The 24,888-nt window shown below is 38.9% G+C and overlaps 1 protein-coding gene across 5 annotated transcripts in view; it reads right to left on the bottom strand.

Moving 5' to 3' along the window:
• mtmr10 (myotubularin related protein 10) overlaps window positions 1-24,888 on the bottom strand; it is an 86,986-nt gene that overhangs the window by 43,802 nt on the left and 18,296 nt on the right. For all 5 annotated transcript variants that reach the window (XR_007429238.1, XM_022665121.2, XM_049471313.1 and 2 more), the window contains exons 3-4: window positions 7,327-7,463; window positions 2,719-2,791 (exon numbers count right to left, since the gene is read on the bottom strand). Coding sequence is in view for 4 of the 5 variants with exons in the window: in XM_022665121.2 (XP_022520842.2) it covers window positions 2,719-2,791; window positions 7,327-7,463 (210 nt within the window). In the remaining variant the exon portion in view is untranslated. The remainder of the gene's footprint in view (window positions 1-2,718; window positions 2,792-7,326; window positions 7,464-24,888) is intronic.

The raw sequence follows: 24,888 nt of genomic DNA on the forward strand, positions 1-24,888 counted from the left end.
CCAGAAATCCAGTTGAGAGGTGTAAAAAGCATGTTGATGGTTCAGGAAGCGATTGACTTCAGTTATTTTTTCCAAAAGGTGTCCAGATATTAAATTAAGAGTGGCAATAATTTTGTCTGGCCCATTTTTGATTGGAGTGAATTGATATATTATCATATTTTTCCCACTATAAGACGCACTTAAAATCCTTTAATTTTTCCAAAAATCATCAGTGCGCCTTATGTATGAATTCTACCAGTCAGGTATTAAGGAGCAGTAAAGCCACTTTGCTGAAGTACAGAGTTATACAGGAGTAAGTATTATCGACCTGTAGCCTGCTGCTAACCCTGGCTAGCACTGCTAAAGCAGCATTAGCATTAGTGGCTAACCCTGATGTGCGCTAGCTCTTTCGCAGCTCAGAGCCGAGTATATTGGAATGTAGCCTGTGCGTTTACCGTGTTAAAACAAGCTACGTAAAAAGCTATGATAGCTAATATTGCCCTGGCTTACCGGAACACTCAGGATTACTTTAAATCACATGTGTCAAACACAAGGCCCGCGGGCCAAAAGTGGCCCGCCACGTCCTTTTATGTGGCCCGCGAGAGCTTGTAAAATCTTAGTGTCTATAATAAATAGGTCAGAAGCGTTCTTTGACCAAAAACTACATTTCCCACAATGCTTGTCGATTGTATTACCCGCAAAGTTACGGCTTACTGCCACTACACGGCAGTGTAGTCATTGATGTGGAAACCCTGCCGGAGGGAAGGTGTAACTTCGCGGGTGGAATTGAGACATGTTTATCCCATAATGTCCAGAAAAAAAGAAGCTGATGCAGACGGACGGCTGTGCTTCAAGGCGAAAGACCGGTATGCCTTTTGTGTTACGAAGAGTGTTACTGACCAAAATAAACGCTTTTTAGGAGAGATATAAGTTATGTGTAAATATTTATAAGACAATACCTGACAATCTGTTTTAATGATGTTAATAAACATCACTGTGACCCAGCAAAGGACGAGGAGGTGAATCACTTATCTAACCAGCCTGTACTGATTTCTGCCCCCAATACCCTTTCAATAACCTCCAATAGCCTTTAATAGTCTTCAGGAGCCTTCTATAGTCTAACCTTGCAGCCGTGGTGTGTTCTAAACTCCGTAGTTATAAACATCCTGAGGTTAGCAGCGCGCTAACTGACCTGTTTATAATGTAATCCGAGCAGTGACTCCGGGATGGCTGTTCTAACCTGCTGCTGTTAGCTGCTTGGGCTGAAAGATGAACTGTAGAGAGCTGTATTATCCGGTTAGTGCGGTTAAAACCTTTATTTCCTATACAGAAGAACTTTAAAAACTGTAAAAACGCTCCAGACTGGCTCAGCTGAGCCCTGTAGCCCGTGGCTGGGCTGTAGCTCTGACTAAGTAAAGACTGCAGGCTTGTGCTGCTGCAGCTCCCACTAGTGGTTGGATGAGGAACTGCTAAATCTGTCACATGTTCTTAACAGCTCACAATTTTTGATTTTATATTTATTAAGCCTTATTTCAGTATTAAACGTTTTGATCAAAGTTAATATAACTTGTATTTTATGTCATTTCTATTCACTTGAATAGTTTGGTTCTTGATTGGTGGAGTTTTTGGATTTCATAACATGACAAATTAAAAGGATTTATGTTAATAGAGCAACAAGCAAACATTTTTTTCCATGCAACTGTAATATTTGATTGAATAAATAATATATTGAGAGTTATTTAACATTAAGGAGTAATTACATTAATTTTATATTACATCTGGTTACATTTTATTACATTTATAAGTTACATCTGGCCCTCGGAGGACAGCCAATATGCCAATGTGGCCCTCGGCCAAAATGAGTTTGACACCCCTGCTTTAAATAAACGAAGCGCTGTACTCACCCAAAAAAAAGTTTTCAAGAAAGTAATCTGTGTAGACTAACATCCAGCACTCTTTTGAAATGTGTTTTTTAAAATGACGGTTTTGTTTACCTAAATTAGCTTAGCTTTACAGGTCGCGCCACCAAACATATTTTTCTCTGTTTTTGCATTGTTCCAAATTACAAAGTAAATAAACGTGTATAACAAAATATGTATACTTGCAATACTTTTTTAGGAGAAAAAAATCATTTTCTGGAAACGAATTTCAGGCATGCCAACATTTTTGTCTCTGATTGTGTCATCAATACTCTTGATTTTGATAAAGATCAGATCACAATTTAAAACAAATTTACGCAGAAAGAGAATTCTTTTTATAACTTTGCAAAAAGCCTTTTTTTTTTAAATGGTATTTCTCTACTCTAACACATCAAACTCCACTCAGCACAATAACAAAACCTTTGTCCTTCCAATCATGTGATATAAAGCAGAAAAAACCCAGCAAGCACAATACAGCACTACACCAGAACAGGGACTGGAGAGAGACAACAATATTTAATTTATATTCACACTATTCCAAATCATTTTATATATCATCCATATATCATTTCTCCATAACGCAAGAACTTTTAAATCTTGCATTTTAAAGTATTTAATAAATCATCAATTATACCGACACTACTTTCAAACAGTGACTTATAAACATCAGTCAGCTGATTATTACACAGTTAAAAGGTGTAATATCTAAGAAAAAGCATAAACACAATGTATTTTACTAGTAAGTAAAAATCAGACAATAAAAGAACTATAAATCAAAGCTTTAACAGCTTAAGCAGGGTCAAGTCTGCTGATATCTTACCAGTCACGACCTGCTCCACACACGCCAGGGGGACATCATGCTCTCCCAGCAGCCGGTGGACACACTGGAACCTCTGAACAGCAAAAAACACAATAAGATTTCTTTAGACCAATAGTTTTTATTTGGAATTACATTTGTAGTAAATTCTACCAATAATGGGGAAAGTTGTTCTGATCCTGTTTACACCTGATCTCTTTATGGCAATAGTATCTGAATTCTTTCCTGATTAGATTTTAGCCACAAGCATTTACCCTAAACAGCAAGGTCAGACAGAATTCTGGGTAAAACATATGTAGAGTACAATACCAGTACAGTACCATACCAAAAATGGAATTATTTAGCCAACAGGAAAGTGTTAAATCAGAATATGTTTTAGATTTTTCAAAGTAACATCTCTTGTTTAGATGACAGCTTTGCACATCTCTGCTGGATTTTCTCAGTTAGTTTTATGAGGTAGAGTCACCTGGAATTCAGGCTTTCAGTTAACAGCTGTGCTGAACTCATCAAGAGTTAATTACTTGAATTTCTTGCCTCTTAATGTGTTTGAGAGCACCAGTTAAAGTAAAGTAGTGAAGAGGTAGAGTTACAGGTATACAGTGAATAGTGAATATTTGAATAATGTTCTAAATAATATTATGGAAATAACTACTCAACTAAGTAAAGAAAAAATACTTTAGGAATGAAAGGCAATCAATCTGAAACATCAAGTGCAGTCACAAAGACCATCAAAAATGTTATGATGAAACTGGCACTCATCAGGACCACCCAAGGAAAGGAAGAGAGAGTTTCCTCTGTTGTACAGGATAAATTCTTCAGCCTCAGAATCCACTAGTTAACAGCTCCCCATATAAGAGAAGCTAAATGCTTCTTTACAGAGTATTTTGGCTTGTTTAACACGTTTAAGATACTACATGATTTCTAATGTGTTCCTTCATATTTTGGATCACTTCAGTATTCATTTACACTGTAGGTAAAAAAATAAAATAAAATAAACTGGTGACTGGTACTTAATATTCACTTATCATAGCAACCAGTTGTTTATTATTATTCAGTCTCTTCTAAAGACGTACTAAAGACGGTTGTTTTACATGCTGCAATTCATTTCTTTAAAAATAGAGGAAGGCAACAGCTTGCTGACAAGAAACAACTATTTACACTGATTCATTCAGCACTGGTTAAATCAGCATAGGCACTAGTTTTGGTTGTTGGAGGAGTTTCTGTTCATTGATGCATCTTGGGTGTGTTCACACTTGCTTTGATGTGGTTTGGCTTTACCCAGATATAATCCTGATTAAGTGTAAACAGGGCCTGGGCCAGGGCTGGGTATTGAAATTTGATACCAAAAAGGCACCGACAGATATATCTCAGTACTACAGAGTACTAAAAAAAATTGGTTCCTGTTTTTGATACTTTGCATGAAACACACTGAAATCTCTTATGCTGTCTCTCGCACACTCACGCAGTCTCAAGATCCAAAAACAGAGACTCTCATGATGACAGTATGAGAATAAGATTACTCACGTTGGCTGTAAAATAAATTTGTTGTTCGGGTTTATTATTGTTTTTTTGTACATTTTGGTTGCAATTTAGAAAAAGGTATCGAAAAAGGTATCGAAAAAAAGTATTGTTTTGGGCGATATGGCTCTAAAATAATATCACAATATTTCAGGGTATTTTTTTGCGATAACGAGTGTGACTCTAGTCGATCATAAATGATGAATAAAAGCATTTTCTGACTTTCCTCACTAACAGATTCCACACTGTTTGTTGAAGTTTAGTAGCAGATTAACCACACAGTTAATTATTCTCTCCTTTCTGAAATAAGCAGCTCCTTTAATGATTCACTGAAGAACATGCACCCAAAACAACCTTAAAGAGGACATGAAACCTTTCAGTTTGTACAACTTTTCTAAGGATTAAACATAATGGACTTTATTTGGGGGGATTTTTTTTTTATAAAATGTTTACACACTAAATTATAATATATTTATGTTTGTTACGTTTGAGCTAGGGCGCCGCCATGTTGCCCGTGCAGCACTGCTGCTGGTTGGTGAAGAGCCCAGGTACAGAGCTAGCGTAAAAGAGCTTGTTGTTTGTGGAGATTATGGATGAAGACGAAGCTGAACTAGCCTAACATGGAGCATTTACTCAGAGATCTTTCCTGTATAAACCTGAGCAGAATTTTCAGAGGCTTTTCTGAGAGCGAGACGTTTTGGAGGTGTTTATATAGATTTAGCTATTTAACATGTAAAGTCCAGAGTTCATTAAGACAGAATGAAATGAACATGATTTAAGTGGATATTGAAACACCAAGGCGCTGTTTGGTTGATAAACCGTTCAGTTTAGAAGTTAGAAAGCTTACTGGGTACTTAGCTTCATCTAGTTAGCATTAGCTAGTTAGCTAGCGGAGGAGGAAAAAAGCCTCGGTCTGCAGCTTATTTGTCCGGCACTAATGATCCTGACTCAAACCCTCTCCTCCACATAGTCCTGGTCTAGAAAGTGCTCGCTCCTAACCCCTAGCATTGCAGCTAACCGGAGGATTCTCACGCTTCACAGCTGACAGCTGACCACTTTAGAGGCGAGGTATAAAAGTGAAAGTGAATTTTCCTCATTCTTCACCCTATAAAATTTTACTATACTCAGTATTACTACATCCAGGGGCAATACAAAAGTGCCCCCCGCTCTGCAATGATTTTTGATTTGGCTTTAATTATCTATTGAGGAACTAAATTACTGTAGGCTAATAGTTTATGTTAGTGAGGCGTTCGGGAACCAACCTCGTGACGTCACTTTCAGCGCTGGGACAAGATGGCGCTGTGCTTACTTAAAAAAATAACATTTAGATTGCTTATTTTTTTTTATTCAGTTTCACTGACAACTGTTAAAGTTACATTTTAACATTTTATTTAGTATAATTCATCTTGTGAATTATACTAAATACTTGAAGTGTTTCATGTCCCATTTAAGGTCGAGTGACGAGCAGAACTACTCAAAATCTTAAAATATGACTTAAAAAGCTTTAAAAAGCAACATCAGTCACGACTGTGAGAAGCTGCAGAGTGTGTCAAAACGTCATTCTTAGATATATGTCAAACATCTGATGTTAGCGAGAGGCAAAGGAATGGAAAAAAAATGTGACACACACACACACACTTCATATGTTGTGCAACAGCCACACCCCACTCATACTTTGACAGCACACACCACAAGCCAGCCCTGTCTCTCTCGGCCGAGTCAGTGACACTAAACAACATTATCTGCTCTGCATAAACACGACTAGTCACTAATAATAAATATCATTTTATAGTGCATATTTTCTGCACTGTAAGGTGCATCATATTATAAGGCATATCATCAATGAATGTCAATTTTATGGTCTATTTTCATACATAAGGCGCACTGGATTATAAGGCATGTGGATTATATGTGACACTAGTAAGGAACAGGGGTGTTGCCATGTTTTCCTGTAAAACTGTAATTATTTAAAAAATTTTCTTTTAAAGTCAAAAGAGCACTGGCTGTTAATCTACACAGATTTCTCTCGTTTATTTGGAGTGTAAAGGGCTTCCATTTTTTTTACAGTAAGCTTAGATTTCCAGATTTCTTCAGCACTAAGGCTGGGTGCAGCAGCATTAACATTAGCGGCTAACTGCTAGTGCTGTCCAGGTAAACGGCCGTTACTGCACGTTACTTTAGTAGCTGAATAAACTTTTTTTTTTTACTTCGCGCATACAGACAAAGGGCCCTATCGTACACCCCGCGCAAGGCGTGTAGCGTGGCGCGTTGCCATCGTACACTCCATCAACAGTCTATTTTTACGCCTTGCATGCGTCCTTAAAATAGCGTTGGACTTTTGGAATATATTAACGCAGATGGGCGTGGTGGTCTGGAAATGACGTGTGTTCAGGTAAATTTCTGGCGTGTTTCTATTTTGCCGGCGGAAAAAAGCTTTGCGCGATTGATCACCCTGCGCTTATTCTCACTCAAATGCTGGAGTTTTTGAAATGGAAAATTAAGAGAGAAAAGAACTTTGACTAAACATAAATTTATTTTATTTAACTTTGCTATTATTTAACGAAATTTCACTTGTATATCTGAAAAATAAAGCACATTGTTGGCGTCTCGTGCTGTCCGTCCATTATATAAAACTTAAAACGTTCGAAATAAAATAAAATAAATAAAGCTATATGTTAGCATTCGTTTCTTATCACCAGGGCAAATTTATTAAAATATTAAATATATAAATAAATGAATTAAAATCTCGTCCAGACTCTAAAATATCGCAGGCAGGCAAAGCGGTGCTTGGCGCAGAGCAAGCGGCATTGTGCAGAATAACATCTCTCTTCTAAAAAAAAAAAAAAATGTTTTAATAAATAAAGTCGGACAAGTGTAGTAAAATTCATGTTATAATTTATTTTCTTTTGTTCATTTTTTTTATGGGGCAAGTAACGCAATCGTTACTTTTACTGGTAACTAGTTACTTTTTTTTGGAGAAGTAACTAGTAACTATAACAAACTACTTTTTCAAAGTAACGTGCCCAACACTGGTCACTACTACAAACAAACGTCACATGACTACATACAGACACCTGAACCAACTGAGCTTACCTGTTGTGGCAGGGAATCATGGGTAGCAAAGGAGACTTTGAAGTTGGTGCAGATGAGTTTCCCCCACAGGTCATCCTGACTGCTGTCTGCCCCGATGCACTTCCGCACAAAGTTCACCTCGTTCACCACGATCTCCCCTGAGGAACAGGAACAGGGAAATCAAGAGTCAGAGGAACGTCCAGGACTTACTGTCACACAGAGAAACACGAGAACACTGTAAACACTCCAGCTAAACCTGCACCAGGAGCTCCACCACAGCTCCCACACGACCCTGAGAACGCCTGCAGAGGACACATCACGCATTAGAGCAGACTCATCCTGAATTAGACCTTTATTTATGGTAGCACTCGATCAACAACAAACACATTTAACAACCAACAGAGAAGGTTTTGAATGATCTGAAGAGATGAGTGAGATTTGTTTAGAGCAGAAAAACTCCAAAAACGGAGAATTCAGGGGAATTTATGGACCAAGCCTAGGAAGTAATGAATTACAGAGTCATAAACAGGCAGATGTTCAAGGATCACAGACAGATGTTCGTACTATGAACATACAAAACTCAGTCTAGTAGTCTAACTGTCTAACTTCTGCCAAAAGAATAGGAATCTCCAGAGCAGAAAAACATACTAGGGATCTGAAAAGACTTATTTCATGAGACAAGACACAATAGCTCACGAGATTGAGATGAAATTGCAACAATATATTCCTCTTAAACATATTCCAGAGATTTTCAATTTGGTAAAATCAAAGAAACTCATAATTTTAAGTGGTATTATATATATATATGTATGTGCTCATTCACCACAATCTCCCCTGAGGAACAGGAAAATCCAAGTCTGGTAAACATCCAGGACAAAATGATTTTGTAACAGATGTCAATTACGTATTACTCTGGTTATATTAATGTATATAATTATATATAATTATGTATGATAGTAAAATACAGAACATTAAGCAAGTACTGCAGCTGGTTTCACAAACCCAACAATTTCTCTTTTGTTTGATCTCACGTGAGACACTTCAGATCTTAGAACTAATGTCAGAATCTCCCCCAGTGTGTGTTCGTATTTAATTGGCAACCGCCCTGAGGGTTCTATACAGACCTGGCAACATATGACCAAATCTCTATGGTTTATACTTGTTACTTCTGTGTCATGTGTAGGCAGGAACACAAAGGCTCATCAGACCATGAGATTAACGTAACACGCAACAATGTGTTAAAGTCAGCAGCTACAGAGAGGCAAGCCTCTGTGTGTCTCACTGAAGAAGACCAGCGCTGCTGTTTGCCGCCATAATAATCAAACATTTGTTTTGGTTACCTGTGCAAGGCACAAGATACATTTAACACCTGGCAGGAAATATTGTGCTGCTTCAATCTTGCGAGTAGTGTACCTGACCGCTAGACATGTCCCTATGACATACTTAAAGACATTTTACCTAGTCTACAGTGTTTTATAGAAGGCATTACTGGACTAAAAGAAGAAGGATGGTCATTTTAAGGTGTCAGCCAGCTGTTAGCCAACTGCTATATACTGCTATAACCCTCAATTGCAGTGTGGCATCACAAGCAATAAACATGGACTGAAATAATATTAGCCTTAAAAATTAATACAGGTTCTGTTAGGGATCTGACAACAACCTGGGGAACATCTTATCTTAATGACAGTCAGTCACCCCTAGTAGTCATAAAAGGGACACTAACAGCTTAGCTATATGTGCAACACATTCTGCGGACACGTGTTGGCTCTTTTGGCAGGAAATCTAACTTATAGCAACTTTTAGCAGGATAACGCTTACCCAGACAAATAAAGGCTTTCTCAGAAACATATCTGCAATATTGCAACACTTCTTTGCCCTGATGGTTCTCCAGATTCATCACAAACACTACTTTTATGAGAGCAGCTGGGATGGCAGCTTCAGATTCAACCTACGAGTTTGGAGCAGAATCTACAGGCCCAGCTGTAACTGTGTCTATGGGTAAATGTGCTGCAGGATGCCATACGGACTCTGTAGAACCTCCATCTATCTCAATCTGATCTTTTATCCAGGATAGAGGATCCAACAGGGTACTACAGCCTCCTTTCAAGTGTACCTTGCAAACTTACATAAATGCTGTCACTCTAATATTGTAATCACTGACATATTACATTAATCAACTTCTTGGTGCTTTATTTCTGGTTCTCCAGACAGAGACAGTTTCTCCAACAAACACATGAAAAAACTCTTTTTAATACATTTAATTTAATCTAAACAAGCAGGTACCCAATACTTTTGTCAGTATAATGTATTTATAGGGAGTCTAAGCTGTGCTATTATGACCGCACCAGCCTGTATAAAAGTCCTCCTTGCCGTCTGTCTCGTATAAACACAGCTCTGTTATGTGCCGCACTGACTGAATCCGCTGAATGGCTGCACTCATTTCGAATGCAAACCCAGGACAGTGGAAAGAAGACACTGGGAGCATTGAGAAACAGGTCAGAGCCAGAGCGCCGAGGCGTCCCTCATGACCCGAGACTCGTTCAAGTTTCCGAGGTGGAGCTGCACGATCTGCTTACTCCTGCTGACAGGTGATACACGCATTCCTGGGCTGGGGCCGGAGGGCAGCGCAATGATCCGGCTGCTCCTCCTCTGAGCTCGTGCTCTATGGAAACATCCTCAGCGGGAATCTCCCTCACATTTACCCATCAGGATGTTTGTGACAGCATCAGAAAATTAAAGGTAAATTACCTAAAGTACCTAAAGTAAAAAAAAAAAAATAGGGTTGTGTTGTACTGACAAGAACCTGGTAACACAATATGACTTAATATATTGCAATATACTGTACGATAAGGGTGCCATTCTGCTTTGTACACTTTATAATGACACAGTATTATCATAATAAAAAAAATCCATATCATGAGATGTAAGTGCAATGTTCACCAGTTGAAAATTGAGTGTAAAATTCCATTATTTCTTTTTGCCTTATTTAATTTAGTGAAGAAAAAATGTGTTTTAAAATTTCTAGTTTCCTGTCTCTCCTACACTCAGCTTTACCTGTGATCTTCAGTCTCCGGACTACAATACCCAGAATGCACCTCTCACACACACTCACGAACACTTGACACTGCACACGGCACCACCAGGAAACCAATCACCTGAATTCTAAACACCTGCTCACTGGCCTATATAAACCCCTCACTCCACATCACCCGTTGCTGAGTATTGTCTATTTATCCACTCTATAACATTTTTATCTCCTTGCCTATGATTTCCATTTCGTATATAACCTTATTTTGTTTTTCGACCCTGATTCTTGCCGCCCTCTGATACCTCCTTGACTGTGTTTGACCCTCAGACTGTTACTAGTTTATGGTATGTTCTTTCTTCTCTACTGCTGTTCACTGGTTTTGACCCTGCTCTTTTTGACTACCCCTAGCATTGTCCTTTTTGTCAATAAACCTGTTTTATTGTATCTGTGCGTATCTGAGATCTGCCTAGCCATGACAATCATAATTTTAGGAAAAGAAGTTGCACAAAACAAATAAATCTGAAAATCGATGGAAGACCTTTTTTTTCTAAAATTCTAAAACACCTTGTCCACATAATTTTTTTTTTTTACTTGGACAAATTGATGAAAAACAATTTCCTCTTTACTATTGTAAATGGAAAATAATAAAATATGAACTTTTACAGCCAATTATGTATTTTCTCAAAAGTGCTCCATCATTTACAGGTTTTTATGCAGCACTAAATATTCTGCACTTACTAGCTTATTTGTGTGTTATATAGGGGTATCACGATTTCGATATTTCATCGAAATCGATCGAAATTATGTCATGGTCTCGAGCCTTGAAGTCAAAAAGAGGATCGGCGATCCCTCTCGCAAATGGAGCAGCACACTGTAGCTCAAAGAGCAGCTCTTTCTCCAGAGAATGTGCACATTCTCATCTTCTTAAAGAAAAACTTGAAACTATAAAAATAACAGTTGTTTTGTCTAGCCTCAAATATGTTAATAGTTTTGGAACCTTAAGGAGCATCTTTCTCTCAGATGAAGTTAATAATATATCTTTATTAAAGAAAAAAAACTTGTCATTCTCAGAGACCAAAAAAGTCTTAAAGTCTTATTTTTCATGTTTAACTGTTATAGTAGAATAGAGTTCAGTTTGTTAAGGCTCTAATTGTTCTATTATTTTTTACATGACTGTTCCTGTATTTTTTTATTATTATTTATTTTGTTACGTGCACACTGCTGCTACCAAAAAAAGCCACTAGATGGCATTACATATATATCTTAATTAAATTATTTAAATTTGACCATTAGTGCCTAATGTGGTGTATTACAGATCACTTGTATCACTTTGCATCACTTATATCAAGCCCACCTTTTGAAACAAGATATTGTAAATTTGATGAATCAAACCAATTACTGACCATAGACTAATCTAAAACTGGCATAGGCCTCTCTGCTGTAAAAAAAAGAAAAAAAAAAAAAAGAAGATTGAGAATCGAATCGAATCGCGACCCTAAAATTAAATAAATCGAATCGATGATTTAGAGAATCGTGACTGAAATATCATGATATTTCTTAAGGGCCATATTACCCACCACTACTGTACAAAAAAAATATATATCTATAAATATAATATAAATACTATGATAGCAAATTCTAGAAAAAACTGTAGTACAGGTATAAGTAGAAGATGTTGAGACAGTATAGAAACTGCAAAATCAATACACCATAATATTAACAAACCATTAAAGTAATGGAGAGGAATTTCAGTGTGTAAAGGGCCAGTATTGGAAAACATTATATTCCAATTCTCTAAAATATCAATATTTCCACAAAACCCTGCTGTTTATTTATTAATTTACCATTAAGTTCCGTGTCAGATTTAACTTTAGGCAAGACTGATTAAGCTACATTCCTCTCCCATATAATTACATCACCACCATGCCTGTATAACGTAATTTGATCTGTTCTGTTAAAACAGCCCTTTGCCACAGCAAAAAGTCATATGGTAACGATGACAAAATAACGATTAATCAAGCGAGCCCTGCTGCCTGTTAGCGTCCACATGCTGCAGAACATTCTTCTGCCTCAGTAAATCAAGACTGCAGGCTCTTTCATGTTCCAGGCAGAGGGGAGCACCCCACCATCTACACCCAAAACAGGACATCCCTCCCCAGCAGCAGTTTCTAATTACCATCCCTCACTCTCTCTCTCCGCTGCCCTCAGCTCTGAAACAAGAAGGTATTTTAACACAATGGGAGCCAATGAGTCACCCAACTGAATCAGATCCAGCACTCTGGATCACGGAGCACTGTGGGAGAGTTCAGACTGAACCGAGCCGACGGCACTTAAGTCCTGGCATGCCGGGGAAATACCCCCCACCCCATGTCCACTTTCTCCTGGGAAGGAGGGTTCAATTTGTGCTTTGTTGTTTTTCTGGGATTAATAACAACCCAATAAAGAAGAAAGAAACAACCTGTTGAGCAGATCCCACCATCCATTCATTTAAACTTTAGCACAAAACATCTGTTTTCTGGCCTCAAGCTTTTCACTCCTTTACTTTAAACACACAACATAAAATCACTTCAGGGAAATATTTCAGTGGAAAAAGCAAAAATTCCATTAATTTCACGGGCAAACTGAGTGAAAAGTAGCAGAGAATAGGCCTATGCAAAGTGTGTCATATGGTATAGGTTTAACTCCTTTGTATCAATAATGCATACAACAACTATGTACATTAATCTTTTATGGCAGGGCTTTAAAGAAATTAAGTAAGACCTATACATATTTAAATGTGCTGTTTCATATTTAAAGGTGCTAAAGAGTTACATCATGTAAAGGTTCTTTAGATCTTTAAAAGGTTCTCCACAATTTCTTGAGTTTTACACAAACATAAAACAAGGTTCTTCCTGCAGTTCTGAGGCCTCGTGTTTTTAATGGTGCCTCCAGTACCCCAGTACCCTGCTTCCTGTGCACTTACTGCAGAGATTTACTCTAAACTCTCCCTCAGTGAAGTGATTACAGCAGAGTTTAAATCTGATGCTAATATTACCTGACTTGGGTATAAGTGCTGCCATCCTCTAACTGCTGTGTATTAAACTCACTTTTCTATTAATATTGTTCTGTTTCACATCTGATGCACTACAATCCACAACATGCACTGCAACGTAACCCAGGGTTGCCAGGTATAGAACACATTTTAATATTGGAGTCTCACAGTCATGCTCTGTGGTTCGTTCTCTCCAGTGTTTGCAAATTGGACTGCTGTAGTCATTTCACACACTCAATCTCATAGAATTTTACCATATAAAAATAGACTTCTGGGATATCAGTGTTTTATTAGGATTGGGGTGATGAGTTTTTCCTGCTTTCCCATCAGGCACACGCGCACACGCGTAGTAAGAAGCAGGCCACACATAGTAAACAGTGGCGCACGCTTAGTAACAAGCAGGCCACACGTAGTAAGAAGCGGACTACATGTAGTAAGAAGCATCACACGCGCAGTAAGAAGCGGGCCACACGTAGTAAGAAGTGGCACACGCGCATGACAAGCGGCACACATGCAGTAACAAGCGGCACACGCACAGTAAGAAGCAGGATACATGTAGTAAGAAGTAGGACACTCATGCGCAGTGAGAAGCGGAGCATGCGCAGTAAGAAGAGGGCCACGCACAGTAAGAAGAGGGCCACGCACAGTAAGAAGAGGGCCACGCGTAGTAGGAAGTGGCACATGCGCAGTAAGAAGCAGGCCGCACGTAGAAAGAAGTGGCACACACAGTAAGAAGCAGGCCTCACATAGTAAGAAAGGGCAAACACGCACAACAAACGGCACATGCGCAGTAACAAGCAGGCCACATGTAGTAGAACATGGTAAGAAGCGAAGCACGCGCACTAAGAAGCGAAGCACGTGCAGTAAGAAGCGGAGCACGCGCAGTAAGAAGCGGAGCACGCGCAGTAAGAAGCGGAGCACGCGCAGTAAGAAGCGGAGCACACGCAGTAAGAAGCGTGCTGCAAGTAGTAAGAAGTGGCACGAGTAGTAAGAAGCGTGCCGCACATAGTAAGAAGTGGCACACGCGCAGTAAGAAGTGTGCTGCACGTAGTAAGAAGTGGCACACTCACAGTAAGAAGCATGCCGCACATAGTAAGAAGTGGCACATGCGGAGTAAGAAGTGTGCTGCACGTAGTAAGAAGTGGCACGAGTAGTAAGAAGCGTGCCGCACATAGTAAGAAGTTGCACACGCGCAGTAAGAAGCATGCCGCACAAAGTAAGAAGTGTCACATGCGCAGTAAGAAGTGTGCTGCACGTAGTAAGAAGTGGCACACGCGCAGTAAGAAGCATGCCGCACATAGTAAGAAGTGGCACATGCGCAGTAAGAAGTGTGCTGCACATAGTAAGAAGTGGCACATGCCGCACATAGTAAGAAGTAGCACATGCACAGTAAGAAGCATGCCGCACATAGTAAGAAGTGGCACATGAGCAGTAAGGAGCGTGCTGCACGTAGTAAGAAGTGGCACACGCGCAGTAAGAGATGGGCCGCACGTAGTAAGAAGTGGCACACACGCATGACAAGCGGCACATGCGCAGTAACAAGCAGGCCACATGTAATAAAACACGGGACACGCAGTACGAAGCGGAGCACGCGCAGTAAGAAACAGAACAAGTGGTGCACACAGAGTCAAAATCTGAGTACAAATATCCAGATTTTTTGTCCTACTGCTTTTGTCCGGGTTTTTGAAGTAAAGCAAAAGCAAGTTAAGTTTGTCTCACCTTTTAAGGGTCCATTAAAATACATACAAAAAAAAACACAACATGCAAAAGCAAGGCCGGTAAAACGTTATCAACGTAAATAAATTTATGGTACAATAAGTTGATAATGTAATTAGCGTGCAATAACACATTCTCACTTCCAAAACGGACTGTCCCTTTAAAAAGATAAACACTTCTGCTTCCCTTCCAAGAAACCCCAAGCAGCAGGCAGGAGGAGGAAGAAGAAGAGCTGGTACTTCTGCTGTGGGGAATCCAGGAGGGGAAACCATGAGCAGAAATAGTTTGAGAGTTTAGTTATGTAGAAGTGTGTGTGTGTGTGTGTGTGTGTGTGTGTGTTGTGGAGGCCCATCAACTTCAAGCCTAGCTCAGCTCCAGCTGGGACTGCTTAGGAAAGGTTACCGCAGGTCACAGACCCGGGTGGACGTACTGTTGTATGATGCATCCATACACTACCTTTATAAACTGCTCCTTTTTGGTGCAAAATATTGTGTTTAATGGTATCACTGTGCCGAAACACCATTCCTGCTAAGCCTAATATACTAGTTCTAAAAACTAGGATGCTAGGTCGCTTTTCGCAGGAGTTCTTGTGGCCACATTATGCGTCTTTAGGTACTTTTACTGAACACAAGCGGCTGGTGGAGCAATGGAGACTTTAGAAGAGGAAACTCAGAGCTCAGTAGCTCATTCACTCATAGTAAAAACAGAGAAACAAAGGAGTGAAGTTTCTGACTGAGCATGCTTGCTCTCTCTCTGACTGAACATAACCTGGAATCGGATTCATCCGCTCTGAAAAGAGACCGCATCACACCCGCCCAGTTTGAAATGATTCTTCCGCATGCTCGGTTCAATTACCCATTCTCACCAGAGAGGGCCCTAAATCCCCAAACTTACGGACATCAGCTTTAAACTAAACTTACTATACTTTCCATTTACTTTTATTTATAGATGCACGGACATGCCAAAAATCATGGGATAGCAGCATGAAGACTCATTTTAAAGTGTTACCTCGGGGGGCGCAGCAACTCGGTTCTGATACATCAGCTCACAGACGCCTTGTGTTGAGCGACATCAATCTAGAAGTGATGAGGAGAAAAAGCGATATCTACCCACCCAGAAACAGCAAGGCTCTTGGGGCTCCGGTAGCTGAGGGAAAGCTACATGAACAGGATTCAAAACACTCGGAGCCAGGAGAGCATTTTTAAAGCGTATTGAGGAGATCATCATCATAATCATTATCATCATCATCAGCGTTTAAATCACAATGCACATTTCCTACTGCACATTTCTTTACAGATTGTGTAAAAAAAAAAAAGGTAAATTGGATGACGTGCAGCAAAATGTGAATAAAAAGCACAGTTTTGTGCATGAAAGAGCAATGAATAGCAGTTTTTTAAGAATTTTAAAACTTCTTTAAATATCATATAATATTTTTACCAGGTAAATGTGTACTTATTTCTTCACCAACATTCGCAATTGAACTATTGTTCATTGTTAAATATATACAGGGGTTGGACACTGAAACACCTGGTTTAAGACCACAATAATTGGTGGAAACAGGAGAGTTGAGATGTACATTGAATTCTGCCGTGATTTGATCAGCCGTGGTTTTATGTTTTTTGGATACAATCCGGGTTAGCACCCGAACATCCCTTTCAGACAGCTTCCTCTTACAGCGTCCACAGTTAATCCTGTTGGATGTGGTTGGTGCTTCTTGGTGGTATGCTGACATTACCCTGGATACCGTGGCTCTTGATACATCACAAACACTTGCTGTCTTGGTCACAGATGCTCCAGCAAGACGTGCACCAACAATTCGTCCTCTTTTGAACTCTGATATGTCACCCATAATGTTGTGAGCATTGTAATATTTAGAGCAGAACTGTGCTCTTACCCTGCTAATTGAACCTTCACACTCTTACAGCTCTTACTGGTGCAATAATGTGCAATTAATGAAGATTGGCCACCAGGCTGCTCCAATTTAGCCGTGAAACCTCCCACACTAAAATGTGTTTCAGTTTCATTGTCCAACCCCTGTATATTGTTGTAAGTACGAGATCATGATCAGCAAAATTAGTGAGGTCATGTACATTTACTGCACAGTCAATAATGTCAGTTTTACTACAAAAATATTCTAAAATAAAAAATTATGCATTAGGCTTTGGTAAATTTACAGTCTCTAAAGGGACTGTAAGGTCATTTAATTGGCTCTAATTAATTGTGCACCAGAACCAACAATCATACATAGAGAAAGGTCACACACTTCAGAGGGCATCTGCCACAGACTCAACTTCAAAGAGAGGCTTCTGTCTCTGTGTACTGTTCCGGTCCCACAGAAACCGGCACACACACACACACACACACACACACACTTCCTCCTCAGTTGACAGAACCACATGTGGGTTTGCTTGCTAATAACTCTCGTCCTTTGACCCCCTCCCTCCCTCCCTCCCTCCCTCCGTGTGTGTGTGTGTGTGTGTGTGTGTGTGTGTGTGTTTCTCTACAGCCCATGCCAGAGGCTAATCAGCAGCTTGGCTTCTCTCTTCAATCAATTAGCAGCTCGGGGCTGCTGAGGCAGCAGTAGCAGTGCTGGCAGCAGCATGGCAGAGGCATTACAGTGCAGTCTGAACACAACCTGCTCCATCACCCACTACAACTACAGCAATAACAGCACTAAAACAAGCTATAAACAGCACTGAGGCAGCTGTGATCAATAATATACACCAATACATTAATAATAACATCACTTTCCTATTCATAGCTTATAGCTTTTGCTGCTATTCCAAAGGTAATTATTATTAATTATTATTACCTTAAACACTATTATTTACAGTAGATGGCAAAGAAGTACATCTGCACCCAATTTACATTCTGAATTAAAAGATTTGAGTCAACACTACTGACTCTACTGATTAAGAAGATGGATCAGTATCAGCAGATTTTCAGCCAAAATATGCAATAGGCCATTTTTACTCTACTTTAGCCAATACTGACATCTGATCAGATTATATTTTCAAGTTTTTTTTCATTCACATATCATCCCTTTCCTATGAAAACCACTTATCTCCATTTTTGTCGATATTTAGTCTACTACATAATTTGAACAGACAAACTGTCCCTTACACTGTGCCAAAATTTCTTGATGAACAGCCCAATAGAACTGAAATAAACTCTTTTTACATTGACTTTCATTGAAAGTTTACCAGGTTTTTTCCTTTTTAAAGTTGCTGTTTTGGAGATAAGTGTTTTTCATTGGACAGCGACGATATAATCTATAATATTCATATACATATTTCAAATTTCTCCCCATCTTCTTCTCAGTTTTGGAAGGTGAATTACCCCATACACTCATATAAATTACCCCACTCAATAGCAATGCTCCAAAAACTAGAAAGGTGAGGACTATCACAAGCCTCCTCAGATACATGTTGTGAAGTCAGACTCCGCCTTTTTTCCAAATCCCAGATACAAGATCTCCAGTTCTGATACCTTAGTTAACAGATGCCTGTGCTGACCATCTTCACCCTGGGGGTGATAGTAAGAGGAGAGAGCGCCACCTACTATATCCACCCAGTAATGGCACAGCTTGCTCTCTCAGACTCCGGCTCCTGATGACAGCATTTAAACCAGTATTTAAAACGGTTAATGTAGCATTCTGCCCCACCCTCAATCTGTGATCAGTAGCAGCACAAAAATACTGAATGGTGCATTAAAAATCTTTTTCCATTTTGTCCTGTCAATAACAAAACTGAGCCAAAACATAAAACAATGCTGGGCGATATGACTTCATATTGTTACTGAATATTTTATTTTGATTACATTTAAAGCTCCACTAGGTAGGATTGAGATTTTGTGCTTGTGGGCTCCCCCTACAGTTGCAGAGTGTAATAAATGTTTCAGGCCGATTAGTTTCTCTCTCATTTTCTGGCTTTCACAGACATATTCGGTCTCTTTCCAGCTTCCAGAGTGTCTGTATGTTAGTTTGTAAAGAATGAACCAGTAGTCCTTGTAGAACTGTTAGAACTAAAGGTCGGAAAGCAGGTCGCAGTTCTCGTGAGCGTTGGTTGCGGCCGCCTCGAAAACTACAGAGTCTGGTTTGAGCTCAGAGGAGCTCCGGCACAGACACGAGAGCACTGCTATTCCTCCTATTACACCTCAATGCAGCGCTGCAGTGAGTTTCAAGCTGTAATTTTACTTCTTTAAAAATATCAAAAAGCAAGAAAATCCTACCTAGTGCTGCTTTAAAGAACGATTTCACAGACAGGATTTTTCTATCATACAAGGTGCATAAAAGTTCCTCAGTTGGCTCAGTGTTTTGAGGAATTTAAAATACTCACATAAATTCGGAAATTACACCCACTATGAGAGCTTTTTCCAAGGCCTAATCCCATTTAATTCCTGAGCGCTTGAGCGCTCCATTGCTATAGTTATATCTGTATCAGGTACATGAAGGTTTGTCCCACTTCTTAGGGGGAGAATTTCCCCCGTTACCCTTAAAACTCTGTTCCAAGGGGAAGACTTGCACTCAAAAACAAAGGGTATAGGTACAAAAGATTAATGTTACCTCATGTTACCTTGCCATGAGCATACTGGCCAGTATTCGACCTCACTCAAAAGATAGCACCGCACAAATTATATAGGTGTGGGTGTGTGTTCCAAAGCCCTCTTCCCTAATGTAACAATCATCGTTTTACATACTGCTGTCCAATTACTTTAGGCATATCAGTGTACATCATTAGAGGACACAGAGACATCCTATCACTCAAAATCAAGCATTTATCACCATGCTCACTTTTGCCTTACTGTGAGTTTACTAAAATACCTTAACTCCAGTCCTATCCTATCAATACTATTGATTTATTAGGCATTATTTTTTACTAAAGGGAAGTAACAGCATGAGTGGAAGTGTCACGTTACAAAATGAACCAATCACTCAGCCGCACACTTAGCACCAGGTGCGGATATATTCCACATCTGCAGTGGAACCAACCATAGCAGAACCAACCGACTCTGCATAAAGTGAACAACCCAGACCACTGATTTCAGTAGGACCAGAAATCAGTACTCTGGACCACTACTAGGCTCCAAAAGAGTACAATTTAGGCTTAACCAAAAGTACCGAACCCACAGATCAATGCTCCCAGGTCCAGAAAAAAAAGTATATAATGTGAAAATTATGGCATGAAAACACACACTAAGAGTGGGAAAGAGGCCTTGCTTACTCCGTCTGAAAAGTTTGAACAGCATTAGCTTAGCAGTCGCTGTCAGCAGCTGTCCAAACTGCAGATCGGTGTGGACCTTTAATATACATCAGCTTAACCCCTGCCTTTATTTCTCTTTCTCACAGGAAGCCAAACACAGGAAGCCAGCCAAGTGGTGGTTGAACCAGTGGCATGGTTATTTGCGCTCAGGTTTGATGCTGTTATTTTAAGAGGCCTGTTGGTTTTAATGTGGCAGCTCACACACACACACACACACACACTCACACACATACACACACACACACACACACACACACACACACACACAAACACACACAAAAACACACAAAAACACACAAAAACACACAAAAACACACACACCATATAGGAGTATAGTTATGAGATATTCTGAGCGAGAGCACACTGAGATGCTTTTAGTGACTTACGGTCACTGTCCTATATGAAGCATCTGCATCATAGCCTTCCAGATGCCAGTGGGCTCTAATTACCATTTATAGTGTCAGATGTCCGCCCATGTGCCCTTTGCGATTAAAGTCCTTATTCTAAGACAGCAAGGGGTCTTAGTAAATGTAGCAATAAGCTTTACAAGTTGCTATTTTTACAGTCTGATATTGATGATACTGGAGGTAGATATTTTTCTGTGGTTTTATTAGTATTTGTGACAGTGTTGTGTGTAAAGTTGTGGGATTGTTGGACAAGACCAAATCATTTAGAGCTATTCAAATGTGATTGAACCAAGAACTGTAAAAAAAAAAAAAAAAAAAAAAAAAAAAAAGCCAAAAATGTCTGCTGTCAAATTTGCACCCAGAATCTGAACAGTAGAGACCAGAGATGAAGCAAAGTCTTTATAGCCATCTTTGCAACACCACTAAGCAGTTATATCCACCCATCTGTTTGAATGTGGAGAGACCAGAATACTCTAAACTGCATTTCCATTTTAACAACATATTTTATATTTAAATTACTGATAAAATCTGATAAAATCTCAAGAACAGTTGTAGCTTGGTCAGGCTACAGCCTATGCTTGCAGTATATGCAACAAGCTGATTGGCTTTTTTGTGGAAGGGCGGAATATTATATTCTTAAACAAGTGCTGGGTCAAGCATTATAAGAACGTCCAGTTATGTTTTAACCAGTGGCTGGTCTTCTCATTAAAAATGTCTCAGGATAGAGCCAGACTCACTCCTACTTATTAGTAGACCCATCCCTATCATCTAGAACAAGTGTTTTATTGACCGCCTTCTTTGAGTTTAGCACAGCTTCACTCTACAGCCATATCAGCAACATGTCCGGGCAGTTATATCCCCTTATACAAGACCAGCCTCCTATTTGTTTGAAATGGGAAACATTTTGAGACTAATATACTTTAAACTGAAAGTCTAATAACAATTTAAACAACATATTTTACATCACTGATGAAATATGATAAAACCTCAAACAGTTTGTAACGTTTGGCTGAATAATGCACAGTAACCCCAACAGTAACATATTTTTGAGAGAGAGGTCTGATACTGGGTGCAGGTGAATTATAGGAGTTGTAGTGAGGGTCTGAAAGTGGGTGCAGGTGAATTATGGGAGTTATAATGAGGGTCTGAAAGTGGGTGCAGGTGAATTATGGGAGTTGTAGTGAGGGCTGATAGTGGGTGCAGGTGAATTATGGGAGTTAGAGTGAGAGCTGATAGTGGGTGCAGGTGAATTATGGGAGTTGGAGTGAGGGCTGATAGTGGGTGCAGGTGAATTATGGGAGTTAGAGTGAGAGCTGATAGTGGGTGCAGGTGAATTATGGGAGTTGGAGTGAGGGCTGATAGTGGGTGCAGGTGAATTATGAGAGTTGGAGTGAGGGCTGATAGTGGGTGCAGGTGAATTATGGGAGTTGGAGTGGGGGCTGATAGTGGGTGCAGGTGAATTATGGGAGTTGGAGTGAGGTCTGGTAGTGGGTGCGAGTGTGTATTTAACATTCCTCCATCTACAGTGTTACATGTGTACTGGGAATACACTGTATACTCTAAAATTACCACCCACAGTGGACAGTGCAGTGGGGCTTAATATGGTGACCGGCATCTTTGGTTAGAATTGTCTTTGTTAACAAAGAAGCAGTTCTGGCACACACCATTGTTCATTATCTTTCATTAGAAATGGCTAAAGTCATGGGACACAGTATTAGTCCCATGCTATAAAGGTCTGTATGTGACTTTAAAATCATGATGAACATTCTGAGCCTGTGTTCATCATGAGAGCTCAGTTCACATACCCAAACTCTGAGAGTGATGAAACCAGACACCTCCTGATGAGGCCGCAGATAATAAGCCACATCAAAACTGCATAAGCCCCCTCGCTTCAACTCTCCACTCTAATAACAACATACCTTACATATTAACGTCATACCAATTACTGAATAATACCGTCTCAAGTGTAATAACTCAAACATAAGCCTGTGGTTTAAGAGATTACATGTGCACATTTTATTACATCTAAAAATCTATTGAAGTGACGTCCAAGTTCAATAACAACAGCATCAACAGAATTACTTCAGATATATTAATAAATATGTCACTCACTTCCAGGACATGGGATATTATTAAACATATAGATTTTCCTACAGGTAATCATTTTCCCAGCTCACAAACCAACTAACAACATGCCAAAATAATGTAGTAATTCCTGTTTTTTTAGGTAAAATTAACTAAAAGTTAAAACATTCATTATTACATTTGAATATTACAGAAAAAAATACTTCTTGTTTCATTAAAGGTCTTTTTTTAACATGTAAACACTGTTTAGGCATTAGAAAGGACCATCCCCTTCCAGTATATGTATTACACTGATCGGCCATAACATTAGTACTACTGATGGGTGAAGTAAAAAAACATTGATAATTTCTTTTTTTTTTCCAGTAGCACCTGTCAAAGTGTGAGATCTACATATTAGGCAATAAGTGAACTTTCAGTTCTTGAAGTTGACGAGTTAACACATTAATATAAGAACAAAACTGTGATGTCTAGATAACTGGAGGGAATTTCCCTCCAAAAAATTCAGTATTGATGCAATTGTGGGGGGTTTCCAGTATGAAGTGGTCAGTACTACTACTTTATATACATGTTCGTGTTTGTCACTTTTTTTCACTTTAACTCAAATAACTTGCAGCTCTATTTTTGTGCGTTTAACTTTTTGGCACAATTATGATTTCGACAGTTGTTCTTTATAGTGTCTCACAATTTAATGATAAATGGACCCAAAGAAATGCTTTAAATTTACTTTAATAAAATATTTTTATTTTGACTTCAATTGTAAAAGCAAAAATATTGTGCTAGTCATTTTTCTACTGTAAAGGTGCTGCTTTACTTTGGTGATACAAGGTGTTATGTGGCAGTAATAATATGTAAACTCTTTTTTTTGTGATGTCACAAGAATAAACACATTTATTTACAGTGCTGTACATCCATTTTAAGAAAATAAAAAAACTCTTTAATTTTGAAAAAAAAAAATATATAGTTTTAAAACAAAATAACATTTAAATAAATTGGTTTCAAATTGATATTGGAATTCGAATAAATAAGAAATGTGCATCAAGGTGTATAAAAAGACATTTAAACCAATAAATTGTAAAATAGAAGTTCAGACTCATGTTGATGCTCCACTGACTGTAACAGGCAGGTGGAACGCTGCTACTGCACTATATGTAACTTGGTGAAGCTGCAGAACTGTATAACACTACTGTAATATGGATTTTTACACTAATATGACTCGGGTACCTCAGTGTTTGCTGATTCCCTCACTGCAGATGCTGCTTCAGTATCTCTCAGCTTGTCAATAAATGCATGTTAACAGAACAAGGGGAATTACACATCCAAAGAACACAAATTTCCACATAATGCTGCTTTAGTTCTGTAACCAACTGTATCCTGTGAACTCACCTATTCAGCTTGCAGCAGTTTAGAGTCCAGACCAGAGAAAGAGCCAAGGTTTGTTGGTTTGTATGTTTTTTACAATGTGTACATTTTATCCGGCTAGTTTTGGTTTCACACTGTTGTTCTGCATCTCTGTTAGAACCAGACTCCTTTCGAGTGCAGGTTTGTCCCACAGCAGAATGAGCATAACGATTTTACTCATTAATTTTATTCCGGTTTATAAATAAGGGCTAATCTACAGTAAACCCTCCTGTTATGTTACAGGTCAAATTGACTCGTCTTGAAGTTTAAAGATCTAGAAAAAAATAGTTACAAATATTTTTTCAGTATGAAACTTCTTCTGCCTGCCTTAATTAGTGTAATCAACATTTAATATGAAAATTGTTCATCGCACATATTTGCAACCACCCCCTACAAAAAACAAAAACTAAAACAAAATTGTAATGTTATGTTTAAATTTTATATAAAACTACTTTTTTATATGTTGGACTTTCAAAAGTAATGAAGTAGAGAAACATTAAAAAAAAGTTTGAACATGTATTTTTTAATGAAATTTCTAGCAAAGAAAAACGGGGTAAAAGAGTCTAAAAGCGGAGAGGGTGAGCATTTCTAGCGCAGAAAAACGGGCCAAAGAGTCTAAAAGCTGCCATGATTAAGGAGTTTTATTTTAAGAGACAT

The sequence above is a fragment of the Astyanax mexicanus genome, chromosome 23 (assembly GCF_023375975.1).
Source record: "Astyanax mexicanus isolate ESR-SI-001 chromosome 23, AstMex3_surface, whole genome shotgun sequence".
NCBI lineage: Eukaryota > Metazoa > Chordata > Actinopteri > Characiformes > Acestrorhamphidae > Astyanax > Astyanax mexicanus.